This window comes from Sminthopsis crassicaudata, chromosome 1 (genome assembly GCF_048593235.1).
Source record: "Sminthopsis crassicaudata isolate SCR6 chromosome 1, ASM4859323v1, whole genome shotgun sequence".
Classification (NCBI taxonomy): Eukaryota; Metazoa; Chordata; class Mammalia; order Dasyuromorphia; family Dasyuridae; genus Sminthopsis; species Sminthopsis crassicaudata.
This window is the reverse complement of record NC_133617.1, coordinates 21,090,302-21,104,981: the sequence shown is the minus strand read 5'-3', so window position 1 is coordinate 21,104,981 and position 14,680 is coordinate 21,090,302. Positions and strand designations below refer to the sequence as shown.

The 14,680-nt window shown below is 55.6% G+C and overlaps 1 protein-coding gene across 1 annotated transcript in view; it reads right to left on the bottom strand.

The window, feature by feature from the left end:
• Positions 1 to 14,680, bottom strand: part of GCN1 (GCN1 activator of EIF2AK4) — a 55,673-nt gene that overhangs the window by 3,283 nt on the left and 37,710 nt on the right. Inside the window, 17 exon segments of the mRNA XM_074296430.1 lie at positions 1,871 to 1,985; positions 2,921 to 3,114; positions 3,437 to 3,667; positions 5,004 to 5,117; positions 5,302 to 5,571; positions 5,663 to 5,806; positions 5,981 to 6,043; positions 6,045 to 6,074; positions 6,206 to 6,367; positions 7,871 to 8,035; positions 8,700 to 8,915; positions 9,027 to 9,144; positions 9,581 to 9,723; positions 9,872 to 10,068; positions 10,917 to 11,055; positions 11,315 to 11,383; positions 12,186 to 12,406. Coding sequence (XP_074152531.1) covers positions 1,871 to 1,985; positions 2,921 to 3,114; positions 3,437 to 3,667; positions 5,004 to 5,117; positions 5,302 to 5,571; positions 5,663 to 5,806; positions 5,981 to 6,043; positions 6,045 to 6,074; positions 6,206 to 6,367; positions 7,871 to 8,035; positions 8,700 to 8,915; positions 9,027 to 9,144; positions 9,581 to 9,723; positions 9,872 to 10,068; positions 10,917 to 11,055; positions 11,315 to 11,383; positions 12,186 to 12,406 — 2,591 coding nt within the window.

Genomic DNA, 14,680 nt, shown 5'->3' with positions numbered 1-14,680 from the left:
GGCCAAGGCGGGGCGGGGGGGCCAGTAGGAAGTCGGGCACTGCTCGGTCCGCTCCCTCTCCACATCTGTGAGGCAGTGTCGGAGGCGGAGCCCCTCCCTGTCTAGGCCACTGATGGCAGCGCAGCCAAACCCTCCCCCCCATTTTACTTAGAGAAACTTTAGAGTGGGAGGGGCTGGAGTTGGGGATCATCTTCGTAACAGCAAAGAATGCCGTCACTCCAGGAGCACCTCTCTCTGGCAGTCTCGAAGGAGGCCCTTTACCCTTTCCCTACAGGCCTAGAGGGCAGGAGGGGGCAAAAGCCGCCCAATTTACAGATGGGAAAATAACAAAGAGGTCGGTGACTTGCCCAAGAGATGTGAACCTTCTTCCAGAACAACCCATCCCTCTTCCTGCCGGCCCTCAAAGGCAATCCAGGGGGGCATCTGCCAAAGGGAGGCAAGGGGGCAGAGGGCAGGCCCTCAGCTCTCATGAATCAAGATCAAGATAAACACTGTGCCACGGCACCAAAATCAGTCCTGGAAATGACGGGCTCCCTGCTCCCCTGCCCCAAGCACCCAAAGCAGGGCCTCGCACTGGTCAGCTCGGATCACATGGGAAAGAATGACCAAGCCTTGGGCTGTTTGGGGTGAGAGGATGAATGAGAACAGGCTGATAGGGCTGAGCGGAAGCTGTGGAAGAAGTCGGACAGAACAGCCGAATGAGGCCACTGAACTGTGAACAGCCACAGACACATGAGGCAGCTACAGGAGGGCGAGCTTCTTCCCTGGCTGGCACAAGGCCGCCCTGCATGCGGCGGGCCCTGTGAGTGCCACTTGGGGTGCGCAGGGCGGGAGGAGCTTGCATCTTTCCCTTCCCTCCCTCCCTCAGGCAGCTAGCTGCCATCTGTCTGTCCTGTTCTCCTGATCCAACATCTCGGCCCCGGGGGCAGGTGGGGAGATAGAGGGGAGGGGAGTCAGGCTGCCGGCAGGGGTGTGAGACTGTATCAGGGGTCTCCAGTATCCCGAGCACTGCTGGGGGGGATAACGCAGGCCATAGCCCCTGCCCTCACGCAGCTTTTAGTCTATGAGAAAAGCAGGTGCCGAGGCAGACAGCGCTGCATGTCAGTATTAGACAGCTACAAAACCAAAGGGGCGTGGGAAGGACGTGGGAGACGGTGACCTGTAACTGAGCAGGACCCTCGTGAATCAAAAACCCAGAGTGAGAACCACCAGCCTCTGGGGTCCAAGCCAGGTTCTGCCCCTCTCCCCACACCTCCGACTAGTCCCGACTGCTTCTCTGAGCCGTCTTCCCAGAGCGACCTTGGAGTGTGACCTCTCTGCCTTGAGGCTCCCTTCTTCCCAACCTACAAACAACTGGGACTATGCTATTCCACACCCAAGGAGAGGAGGAGGTGGCCCCGAGAGAGACTGCGTTTGGGGGACGGTGTCTGGGAGACAAGACGTGATCTCTGAGGCTCCCGTAAACGCTAATGGAGAAACTGCGACCCCTGATGTGCCCCGTGCCCAGACATCTGCGGGAACGCGGAAACGTTATCGCGAGCAAAGGTGCCGTCTTTGGAAGGTCTCCCCCTCCTGTTCACACACACACTGCAGCTGATGGACGGTGTAGGTGCATGTGTTGGAGGGAGAGAGAGAGAGAGAATGAGCAGAGCGGAGGGTGGGAAGAGATAATCTTACAGAGGAAGCCAGCCCTTTCAAGTGCCCAGCACAGTGCTGCTCCAGATTCCTCTGACCCAAGTGGAATCACTTCCATTCCCCAATGATACTCACTGAAAGAATGGAAAAGAAGACAAAAGAAGAGAATAGATTCCCTCCAACACCCAAACGTTAGGCACTAGTGTGGCCAGGAGCCCTGGCGACGCAGCAGTACCTCGTCGTGTCCCAGCATGCCGAGCAGGACGGTGGTGAGGCTCTTCCGAATGGCCGTGTCCACTTTGCCCCCCGCTCCTTGGGTCACAAACCGCAGGGCTTGCAGCATGGTGTCCCTGCAACACAACGAGTCCTTTTTAAGGGAACGACTTCCCCGTCTGTGACTCTCCCCACTTGACGCAAAAGATCTCAGCCTGGGCTGATGGAGCCACAGAAGACACTGGTGGAGGGCTCCCTCGGGGACAAGGAAGCCCCTGGGGGACTCGTCCGGACACACTTTGTGGCTGCCAGGTTAAACCTTAACACCCAAAACAACGGCGAGAAGGGAGGCTTCATACAGTCTTTGAAACTGCCTCCCCGAACACCGTACACAGTAACGGGAACAGACTCAGCTCTTCCCCGCGATGCGCTGATCCGAGACAATTCCGACAGACTTGGGATGGAAAGAGCCATCTGCAGCCCGAGAGCGCTATGGAGACTGAACGCGGATCAGAGAGTACTGTTTTTACCTCTCTTTTGTTTGCTTTTCCCCTTTTGCTCTGGTTCTTCTTGCACAACATGAATAATATGAAATAGGCTTTAAAAGATTGTATCTGTATACCAGATCACTTGCTGTCTTGAGAAGGGGAGAGGGGGGAAAATGAATTTTTGAAAACTATCTTTAAATATAAATGGAAAAGAAGAAAATACTATTAATTGAAGGGGGGAAAAGAAGAAAAAACTGCCTCCCGCTTGAGGAGACTCTGCCAGACCCGAGCGACCAAGACCCATTTCAAGACTTTTGTGATGCCCGTGGAGAAAAGCAAGTTCCAATAAAATGACTCCGGTTGACTGATGGCGGGGGGAAGGGGTTCACTTTGGCACTCAGAGCAAAGAAAGGAAATGGCGTTAATTCAAAGATTCTCCCTGCTCAGATCTCTCCTGCAGCTCCTTGAAGTATTGTTTCATCCACCCCCAACCTCCCCATCACAGCCATCGTGCCAAGGACCGACCCTGACTCTGCAGGGGAGGGGATGGGGGGCAGCTCCGGCCTGCCTCCCTCCCATCTCACCTGATCCCCGAGTCCTCGGTGGAGCGTATTCCGTTCAGAAGCTCGGTGAAGAGGGGGTCCACCTTGATGTGGATGGCAATGAGCTTGCCCAAGGCGTCGGCAGCTTTCAGACGCACCGCCCGGTTGGAGTCCTGGAGCGCCTTGGTGAAGGTCGTCTGCAGCTGAGGCAGGAAGGGCTTCAGGGCGATCCCGACCTACAAAGGACACGCAAGCCTTTAAGGGCAGGCTTTGGCGGAGCCCGGGGGAAGACTACAAAAGGGCAAAGGGCAAAACAAGCACCACGTGGGCAAGGATACCACACCTGGCTGTGAATCCCCCAAACCCCTCCCAAAAGCCCAGACATCCACATGGGCGAATACACTGAGAAACATCGTGTGTGTGCAACATCAAATAGCCGGCTTGTCTCCCACAGAATCCCTGCTCACACACAGGCCCTGGGCCACGCTTTCTGTGGGCGGGGCAGGAGTGAGAGCTGCTACAGGAGCTCCTGGGCTGAGGGTCCCGCGCCCCACTGACCTTGGCCAGGAGGAGGCTCAGAGTTTCCAGCAGGGCCACCTTCACGTTCCAGCTGAAGCGGTCTCCCAGGATGCGAATCAGGGGGCCGGTGATGCTGACCACAGAGGGCTTCAAGGCTTCGGAGGAGGTCAGTCTGATCACCAAGCCCAGCGCTCTGGCTGCTTCCTCCTTCTGCTCCGGGTTGCCGGTCAGCACTCCCTCCCGCAGCACCGGGAGTATGGAGGTTACTCCCTACGACAGGATGACGCCCGAGTCAGAGGCGCCAGCCTCCAGCCCCTCGCCAGCTAGCTCAGTTCTGCCTCCAGAGGACACACCTTCAGTGGGCCCGGAGCACTGGGACACGATGGTTCTCAGGGCGAGTGGGGCTAGGTCACCTTGAAGCAGGGACACCTGCCACAGACACAGCGACAGGCCCAGAGCCGCCTCCTCCCTTCTGCCAGGGGCCCTGGGCTCGCTCACTTGTGGTGAGCTCCTCGGTGCCCATGTTCAGCGGGCCGTCACCTCCAGGCAGGCGGCTCTCAGACCTCCCTGACCAGCCTTGCCCTCTCCCGTGCTCCAAGCCCACTTCACTGCTGCCGCAGCCCAGCAGCCACTGGGAGCTCCAACTCCCCAAACAGAACCACCCGTCTCCCCACTTCCCCCTGACTATGGGGGTCACTGCCTTTCTTCTGTCAATCATGACCCCACACTGCTGATCACCTTCACCCCCAACATCAAATCGGCTGCCAGATCTTGCCAACTAACAGCTAACACTTACATGGGGCCTTCTGCCCACCGGGCACTGTACCAAGTGCTCTACAATGAGCCTCAGAACCAACCTGGGAAGCAGGGGGTGTTTCACGCGCCATTTCACCAAGAAGGGTCCCACAGCCAGTTACTGTCAGGGAGGCTGGCCTGCCTGACTCCTGTGCCACCTTGCTGCCCCCTGGCATGCATTTCCTCAGCACAACCAGCGTCCTCTCTTTCTCTCCACTGCCACCACAGCCACCCTTCTGTGGACTCTCCTAAGCCCCTCACGGCCAAGCTCGTGCCTTCCTTGCCAGGCTGACGACCCCCCACTCCCCACCCCATTTCCAGGTCTTCGCGCAGCCGTGTGCCTCCCCTGCTTCTCCCTCCCTCCACACGCCCCACCTCAGCCAGTCACATTCAGGCCAACCCCCACGCCCTCCAAGGGTCCCACCCCAGCCCTAGATCGGGGTGGATTCATTTATCGGCAATATGCTCTACGACCTCAGAACGTGAGATCCTGGAGGGCAGGAGTCTGGGGCACCGCAGGAATCTAAAGTCCGGAGACCTGGTTCAAAGTCATTGGTCACTTCTGACTCTCAGTCTCCTCTTCCACAAGATGGTGACACTGTCACCAACACTAGCTACCTTACCAAACTATCTTTACAGGCACCTGCCAGCCAGGACGCGCCCTTCCCCGGAAGCCGGAAAGCCAGGAGCCCTCACTGGGTCTGCCCAGGCTGGGCAGGGACACCCAGGGGAGGGGTATCAAGGGGCCGAGCACTGGCAAGGGGATCTCCTGGGGGAGGGGCCGGGGAGCCCAGGACAAGCCCTCCGCTACCTTCTTGGGAATGCAGAATCCTGGCACGTGCTCCCCCTTGGCCTCGTTGCCCACTATGCGGATGTCTCTGTGCAGGTCCTCGATCAGGGCAAGCTGGTTCCCAGCATCCAATTTCTAAAGAGATCCAGGGAAAGCAGAAAGGGCGTCAGAACCGCCCAAGTGTTCCCAGGCGTTAGCTGGCACAGTGACTCGCTGGGCACGCACAGGCTAGCTTGAACGGCCCTCTGGGGGCTGGCGACGAACGGGTCAGGGAACAACCGGGGCCGGTTCTGTGACTTCGGCCTCAATGGGCGCCCACCTTGGTGATGGCATTCAAGGCGTCCCAGCTCTCATCCAGGACCACGCTGTTGGAGTCGTTGAAGAGGCGGAGCAGGCCCGAGACGAGGCCGCGCAGGTGCCCCGTGTAATCCGCCTTGGACTTGGAGCAGTAGATGTTGAGGATGATGGCGGCCGCCTGCCTCATGCCCACCTCGGGGCTGCGTGTGGCTTCCAGCAGGTCCTCGATGATGATCCGGTGGCCGGCATCATCATCCACCGACAAGATGACCGCCTGGCAGTTTGCCATCTCCTACAGCCGGGGAGGAAAGGGCAGTGAGCGCCACGTCCTCTGGTCCAGAGCAGGCCCTCCCAGCCGGACACCCGGCCCCCTCGCCGCTCACCTGCGCCTCATCGTTGGTGCCCAGCTTCTCCTTCAGAGCGGACATGACGGCCGGAAGGATCACCCCGAGGTGGCGGGTCAGAGCATCACCCGCCACGGAGGAAAGGAAGGCCAGCACCCGCGTGTTGATAGGTGGAGATGTCAGCTGGCAGAAAGGTGGAAGAGGAACAGTTGCCTCAGCCACGAGGCTCCCTCAGTGCCTATTTAAGACCACCCCCAGCAGCCCCGGGGACCTCCAGCCCCTCTGTGCCACAAGGGAGTTCTCCCCACAGGGCAGCAGCACAGAGGGGCTGCCACAGAACCTGCCTGGGGGACTTACTTTGGGCACCAGGTAGGGCAGCACCACGCGACTTTTGACAGCCATGACCTGCTTTAGACCGTACCAAGGCAAATTCTGACATCTCTTCATCGTCCTGAGGAAAAAGGCACAAGACAGGTTGTAGGAGCCAGCTGGGCTGCGCCCCTCTCCCTTCCCCTCCTTCACCCCTAGCCACCCCCTCCATCCCCTCCTCCGCCCGCCTGTGAAGCTAGGGAGCTGCCTCACCAGTTGCTTCAGCAAGAAGGGCAAGATGTCCTCCAGAGCCTGGTAGCCAATGGTGGAGTGGAGCTGCTCGAAGGTCTTGGCGGCCGCCTCCCGCACCTCCTCCAGGGGGTCGCACAAGGCTTTCCTGGCTGTGGGCACCAGGGACTCAGAGAAGAACAGCACCTGCCATGGGGCCAAACACACAAGAGCTGTGTCGGGAGAGGCTCGGAGGCCCGAAGGCCGGGGCCGAGCCAAGAGGGAACTGAGAGAAGGGGGCGCCCCGTGGGGGGCAGATCTTTGCAGCCCTGGGAGGAGCACAAATCGGGGAGCCAGGGGGCCTGGGCTCTGGGGCAGCCTCCTGGCCACGGGCACCTGAGGGACGTACCAGGCTCCCTCAGGCGCCACCTGTCATCTCAGTTGGCAGGCCTGTCAGGATCCCCACGGGACTTGGAGGGGAGGGAAGCGGGAGTGAGGCAAGTCGACTTGCCCAGGGTCACACTGAGAGCACAGCCAGGTGTACCCAGGTCTGTCTGAATTTGGCCCAGGGCTCTGTGGTGCCCTCAGTGTCCGCACCTGCTCCTCCCCATCTCCAGCATCTCCGAAGGGGCCCTGGCAGCCGCCTGGTCTAAGACGCCCCTTCAAAGGCCTGAAGGCAGCGAGAAGAGCTCCATCTTCTCTTTTCTACGTTAAACATCTCACTCTTTCCCCCGGGGCCTCTGGGACCTGCTATAAAAACCTTTCTGCACCCTGGCTGCCCTCCGGGATCCATCCTCTGCCTCTCGGGATGGCCACAGCCCCTGCCCCCAACTTGAGCAGATGAGCACCAGAGGACGGGCCTCTGAGCACCTCACAGGGGCCTTTGGTGGTTTCCTCCACTCTTTGCCTGCTGACACTGATGACATACAATTGAATCCACCAGGGCCCTCAGATCATTTTTGGACAAACTGCTCGCTTGCTAGGTGTGCCCGCAGCTGCTCCGATGGGAAGAGGTCTATTTCTGGGCCGAAATATCACTTCAGAGGCACCTCCCAGTCTCGATTTGAGAGGAGATCTATTCCTAACCGACCTCCCAGAATGTTCTGAGGAGCAAATTACCTTAGAAACAAGGCTGAAAACAATTATTTGATGACCCCCATATCCAGAGAGAGAACTACGGGAGACCAAATGTGGATCGGAGCATAGCCCGGTCACCTTTTGGGAGTTTGTTTGTTTGCTTTTCCTTTCTCATGGTTTTTCCCCCTGAATTTTCTTGTACAACATGACAAATATGGAAATGTGTTTTAAGACTGTCCACGTTTCACCTAGGTCAGATTGCTTGCTGTCTTGGGGAGAAGGGAGGTAAGGGGAAAAACTTGGAACGCAAAATTTTAACCAAAATCTCAGTGTATTTGGAAAAATAAAATACTACTGAAGAAAAAAAATAATTTTTTAAAATTATTTTTAGAAATAGCAGCTATTGCTAAAGCAGCAAATGCAGCCAACAGGCCATTCACACCCACTCTCTGCCCACCGTCATTCGCGCCACGTCTAACACCCCACACCCACACGATACACAAACACAACAGGTCTCCCATCGCCGTGGCACAGCCACCACACACTCATCCACACTCAGGAGTGCCCGAGGCGGGCCTGGCCCTGCGCAGTGACATCCCCTGATGTTGCAGAGGAAGCTCCCCCCACACTCACCGCGTCCCTGCTGGTGGACTTCATGATCTCACTGAGTCCCACACACACGCCCTGCCTCTCATCGCTCTTCTCGGATCTCAGGCCTTCCTCCAAGATGGGGATGATCTCTGGCAGGATCTTCTCCCCCAGCTTCCGGACAAGATCCCCCAAGGTCCGTGCAGCAATCTGTCGGCAAAAACAGGTCAGTCTTTCCACGAAGCCCTTACTGACGCATCCCAGAACCCTGTGAGGTCGACCCAAGAGACAAGCCGGCATCTGAGATTTGGTCTATTTCAACCATCAATACCCAAAGCTGATATTCTCCTTAAACTATTTTGTGCATCTTATCAAAAAAAAATTTTTAATTAGTTAACAAATTTTAATTTGTATACTGTCTCAGTATTAAATTTTTTTTTGCGAATTGTTTTTCAAACATTCATACCTTAGAGGTTTCAGGACACATAAAAAACAAGAAGCAAAAATAAGATTTTCTTTCCGTGTTCAAGAGTCAGTATCCATGCACAGACACAAAATCTCCGGTGCCTGCCGTCCTAGGCCAGCTCCCCTTGCTTTTCAAACCCAAATTTTCTGGGTCTATCGATAGCCTGCTTGGACTGAAGGGGAGCTGGGGCACAAAGCCCACATCCCAAACGCCAATGGGAATTTCCACTGCAGGAACCAGAAGTCAGGAGAAGGGCATTCTCGGCCTAAGCGACGCCTGCCACGTGCCCTGGCGTCTCTCCCCTCAGTGGGCCCGCACAGGCCCCACGCTGATCTCACGGTCACTCAGTCCAATCCCATCATCCCACAGACCAGGAAGCTCAGGCCGCAGACTTGGTGAAGCGCTTACCGTTCGCTTATCTGAGCAAGTGCTCGCCAGGAAGCCCAGCAGGAGGCCAAAGAGCGTGGGCAAGATCTCTCGAAGAGTGCGGGGCGTGTTGGAGACCACGATCTTCCAGACGTGCAGAGACGCCTGCCGCACGACCAGCTGAGTGTCGGAGCGGCCCATGTACAGCCCGGCCAAGACGCGGTTCCGCCGCTCCACTCCCAGGGCACTGATGATCGCCTGAGACCGACCAGGGAAAGGAGAAGAGGAAACAGGAACGGGTGAGCTGGGGAGAGCAGGCTCTCAGACCCCCTTCCTTAGCAACACCCGAGCGTGGGCGCAAAGCTTCACCTTGTTGGACTGGGCAGTGCCAAAGTTGTCATCCTCAGAGGCCGTTTCTGTGGTCATTTTGCCAGTGACGCCCGAGATGTGGAACAGAAGGTCCCCAAGGAGCTGCACGGAGCTGAACCTGACAGCGGGGAGGATGAAGAGTGGAATCACACACACAGCCTGCTTCAACATGAGGAACAGCGAGAGCGACCACGGCGCTGCCATCAGGCAGCCGAGTCCTGGAAGCCCCGTCCCTCTGAGCCTCACAACCATGTGGGCAGTGCCAGGGGCTGTGCCAACTTACAGGTCACAGCCACAAACCGCCTGCCAGCCACTGGACTGAGCGACAAGACACAAGAGGACAGTAGAGCGGCCGCTGCTCTCGGCAGGGGCTCGGACAAACCAGCACCAGGACCAGTCCGGCCCTCTGGGAGGACACCAGACACCCTCAAGTGCCGGGGACAAGGAGCCTGGGGAGCTCCAGCTCCTGCAGGACCCTCTATTTCCCTTCACTAAATGAACTTCTCTCAACCCTAAATGCAAATTAATCCGCCTCCCACCACCCAGCCCAATACCTTATCCTCCAGAGGTCATCAAAGAGGCCTTGTTCGAGCTGCGGCAGCAGCAGCGCGATGGCAGTCTCCGCGTACATCGAGATGATCCTCTGTCCGGCACGCAGGGCGGTGTCTCGGACAAACTCGTTCTCGTCGGCCAGGGCCTGCACAGACACCGATCATCAGCCAGGTTCGGGTCCTCCCGGGCAGCGGCACCAAAACCCTGGACGGGCCTGGGTCCTTGCGGCCGTCTGGCTCTCCCACGTTCTGCCCCTTCCTCGGCCCCGCTCCCCTGGAAGGTCAGGCCCCTACCTTGAGGATGCAGGGGATGATGGGCCCCACGTAAGGGGTGAACTTGTCTCCAAAGGTGATCGGCAGGTAGTTGAACATCATGATGTAGCCATCTCGGACGTGGGGGGCGATGTCCACTTTGCTGGCCGTGGCCACGATTTCGGGCATCAGCTTCTCCAGCTTCTCCACTCCCAGACCGGCCATGACCTCGGCCAACCCTGCACGGCAAGGACAGCTTTACGGCCTCCCTCCACAAGGAGCCATTTCCCCAAATGAGAAGGAGTCAAAGGACATGAACACAATAAAACACCAAAATTCAGAGAACTACAAATCAAATCCATTGTGAGGCTTTACTTCATATCCGGCAAACTGGCAAAGAGGGCAAAAATGGCGAGTCAAACGTTGGCGGGAATAGGGGAAGCAGGCACCCAAAGGCGCTCGTGGGAGAGCGGTGAATCGGCTCCACTGCCCCAGAAGGAACACTGGAATCGGACTAAAAAGTGATCATCCCCACTGCCACCTCCCATCTCCCATGGCCCTGGAGAGAAGGGCATCTCTGGGAGCGCAGCCTGGCTGCCCTGGGAGACGTGATGAGCACAGATTCAAAGAAGACACTGGAACAAGGCAGGAAGCCCCAGTGCTAGTGACCCAAATGGGGAGAGACCGAAGCCGGACGACAGGCTCACAGACTGACAGTATGTGCCCCCCCCCATTTTTGAAGAACTGGGGAGTCTTGGAGGGGGAGCCTGACTTGTTTTCCCCAGCTGCTTTAAAATTCTTTTTTCCCCCCTGAGGCAATTGGGGTTAGGTGACTTGCCCAGGGTCACACAGCCAGGAAATGTTAAGTGTCTGAGACTAGATTTGAACTCAGGTCCTCCTGACTTCAGAGCTGGTGCTCTCCCCACTGCACCCCCAGCTGTCCCTTTAAAATTCTTTTTGATAAGAAATGGCTTCCTGGATGGAGGTAAGGAATATATTTACAAATGAAGGTGACAAATCTTAAAAATGATCCTCCCCCACCCAGTGTAGGTTCCTCCTGAGGTGCCTCTCCCAGACCCTTGCTCACCCTGCGCGGCGCCGGAGCGGTCCACTGAGCTCTGCTCGTACGTCAGGGTCTCCATCAGCCAGGGCAGCAAGTCCTCAAAGCAGGACTCGCCCATGCCTTTCACCATGGCTCCCAAGGCCTTCGCAGACACCGTCCGGACCTGTCCGAGAACCGGGAGACATGTTGGACGAGGCCTGGAATCCCATCCGAGACTTGTTACTCCGCCCCCCCCGACCCGAGCCGCCAAAGCAGCTTCTCTTGGGTTTCAATCACAAAACTCATTCCCTCCGGGTCCGTTTAAGCACTTCCTGGGCGCTGGCACAGGGGCACCAAGAGTGGCTGCCCTTGAGACACTGACATCGCATAATTTACAGGAAATCTGAGTCTTTGTTGGGAAACAAACCAGCTCCAAGACTTACCTCGGGCACAGGGTCCAACAGAGAGGCTTTCAGCCCAGGGGTCACACTCGGAAGGTAAGGGGCCAAGTCCTAGAACACAAAGCAAAGAGGGGGGCTGGGGCAGACATCGGCCGCCAGGCCCGGGGAGCCCCGTGGCCTTCCCTGGCGCTCTGGGGGCAGGCTCAGAACATAACCTGACCAGAAAAAGGCCAGGCCTCTCAGGACCAGGAGGTGGGGGAGGGGAAGCAGTCAGGAGCCCCCCCTTCCACCACTGAGCCAGCATCTCGCCAGGGGTCTCAGGCCTTTTGGCCAGGAAAAGTCCTTCCTACATGCCAGCCACTGAGGCTACAGTATTATCTTCCAGTTCTCTCTCACAGGATGGACAGCCTGGGAAACCTGGTTCAAACCCTCCCTCGAGCATGTCCTGCCTCTATCACTCAGGCCCTCTGGGCCTCAGTTTCCTCCCAGGCACACCGGATGCTCTCTACATTCCCTTCCAGCTCCAAATCAGGAGCCACTCTGGGACCAAACAGGAGACCTCTGGGCCTCCCAGGTGGCCTTTCTGCAGCAAAAGCACAATCTCAACAGGATGGAGGGAGAGTGGGCTGAGCCAGGGACAGCCTGGGCTGTATCAGCACCCACAGTCGGGACAACTGGAAAATTCTCCAGTTATACGGTTCCCTATGGGAGAATATGAGCGCATTTATCTCTACCAAGGGAGTATGAAAAACCCAGGTAACACGCGGGTCATGGCAAACGGTCTGCTTTCATTCTCACCTCGGGCTGGGATAACTCCCGGGTCATGCTCTGAGGCTCCCGATGGCCCCACCTCCCATCCCCTTCTCAGCTCCCACAAGAGGGAAAGCCCCGCCCTCCCCAGAACAGCGCTCACCTTCTGGTCTGTCAGGGAGTACATGTTGCCAATGATCTGGGCGGCCATCTTCCGCGTGTCGGTGGACCGGTCCTGGAAGGCTCTCTGGACAATGGGCATGATGAGAGCCAAGGACGGGGCATCGATGAAATGGACAAACTTGGTATCGAGCAGGGTCTGCAGGCACTGCTGAGTCTTCCTGGAGGGATCCGTCAAGGCGTCCAGAAGGACCGGAGCAATTGCTACAAGTCCAGAAAGGAGCGCGTGAGCCCTTGGTCTGTGTGTGTCTCCCCAGGGTGACACGGGAACATGAAGGTCCATAGGGCCTAAGATCCATGAGCTCCAGCCTCACCCCTGCCACTGGGGCAGGACCAGGGCAGGACCGCCACCAGCTGACTGCTCTACTGAGACCTCGTGGTCTATGTTTTCAGGGGTCAATTCCAGTGGGCAGTGAATGACCCGGGTCTACTCTGCTGAGCCTTCTTTGGATGAGCAGCTACGGCACAGCAGCCCCCAACACCCAAATTGGGATTTATCACAAAACACTGAGACAACCGGGATAAGGGAAATGGGCCAGGTACCTTGTGTCTCATCCCACTCCTTCATGGCTATAACCCTTCCTCCCCAATAACAAAGACCAACAAGTTGGCCCAGTGCCCGATGCCCGACTGGCCAAAGAGACCATACGGGCAAGTCCTCCTGCCTGCCCACCAAAAGAAGGGAGATGCCAAGTTCGCGGCTTGTGGCTCTGCTTCTAGATTTACGTGACCCCCTTCTTCTAGTTACTTTCTCACCCTCATCACTGCCTTGAAGCTTCCCAAGTTTCTCTGAATTCTCATTTGATGCTTCTTATGGGCACGAGAATCACAGGCTGTTGTTCCCCAGAAAGTGGACAGTCCCCTGGTTCCTGCTTTTCTGCTCCCAAGTGCCCTTCCTCCGACTCATTCCTCTACATTGGGATGTTTGCTGTGGTCTCACTTATTTAAAGTGTGTTTATTCCAACCCTAATTAATCTTTCTGATTTCATGAGTGAGGTCCAGATGAGGCAGCTGGAAGGTGACTTGACATCTATACAATGAGGGAACTGGACAAGAGATCTCTCATCTCCCTACCAGCTTAAAGACTCGATGAAATCCAGGACAAAGTAGCAGCAGTAAGTATAGTGAGCACCCTGTCCCCGATTTCTCCAAACACATCTAGAAAACAAATCAGGCTGAATCCTGATCATAAAGTCCAAGAAAAAAAATCACAGCAAGTCATTTTTCCAGCCTAGGTCATCAGAGGGAAATAAGGAAAAAGGCGTAAAGATCCCTGGAGACAGGGCCTGGCCAGAAGCATGCTGCCCAGAGATAGCACTGATCAGAGCAAAAAGAGGCCCCACACTGGTTCACACACAGATCCAGGGAGGACTAAGATGGGATTCTAGGTTGAAGAGTGGTCATGGGCCCTAGAAGTTCAGAAGCAAATACAGCTGGGTGGTTTGGGCCAGGGGCCGAGCAGAGTCTCAGCTCCAGCTTCCAGCCCAACCTGAAACCTGCAGCAGAATCACCAGAGCAGACCAAAGGGAAGCCTTACACTTGTGTCATTTTGAACCATTAGGGCTTTGCAATTGGCTGAGAATAGTTGAATTTACCCACAATCCATCAGGTTCCAAAGAGACAAATCTGCAGGTAAGTTGCTTAGACTCACCCACCTTGTGAAACACACCAGGGTGGCAGCAATCAGACTTTATCTAGATCAGACCACTCTATGTGCACCAAAAACTAGAAGGTCCCAGCCGAAGTTGTATTTGAAATCCTCAGTTAACCCAAAACTCAATAAAGGTTCTGTTCACATTCCATCCAGAAGTACAAAGGCTGACCCTAACGTAAAAGGCTGAGTCGGAAAGTAGGTAACAAATGAGCAAAGAACAATAAAAAGAATCCCATCACAAAAAGTTAATATGGTGACAGGGACATTCGAGACATAAATCCAGTAGAAGAGAATGACTCTAATGCCTCAAAGTTTGGGCATTATTTCAACTAGGACTTCTTGAAGACATGAAGCAAGAGTTTTTAAAAAAGAAGTAAAAAATGTTTTTATAAATGTAATGAGAGCATAGAAGGAAAAAAAGGTAAATAAAAAAGCTGTGAAAGAAAAAAAATGGAAAAGAAATCAACAGTTTGGCACAGGTGGTACAAAACCTTGTTCAGTAACGTGCCCCCAAAATTAGAATGGGCCCAAAGAGAAATTAATGATTCCATAAGATGACAAGAAATATTAAAACAAAGTCAAAAGACTTTAAAAGTAAGGTATCTATAGCAAAAACAACTGACCTAGAAAGAAGGTCAAAAAAGGATAACTCAGGAATCACTGGACTACATGAAGCATGACCAAGAAAAAAAGGTTCTTTTCATCCTATTTAAAGAGATCATGAAAGAAAACTGCCCCCATGTCTTAGAATCAGAGGACAAATAGAAACAGAATCCACTGGTCATCTCTTCAAAGTACCCCTCCAAAGAACATTTATAGTTAAA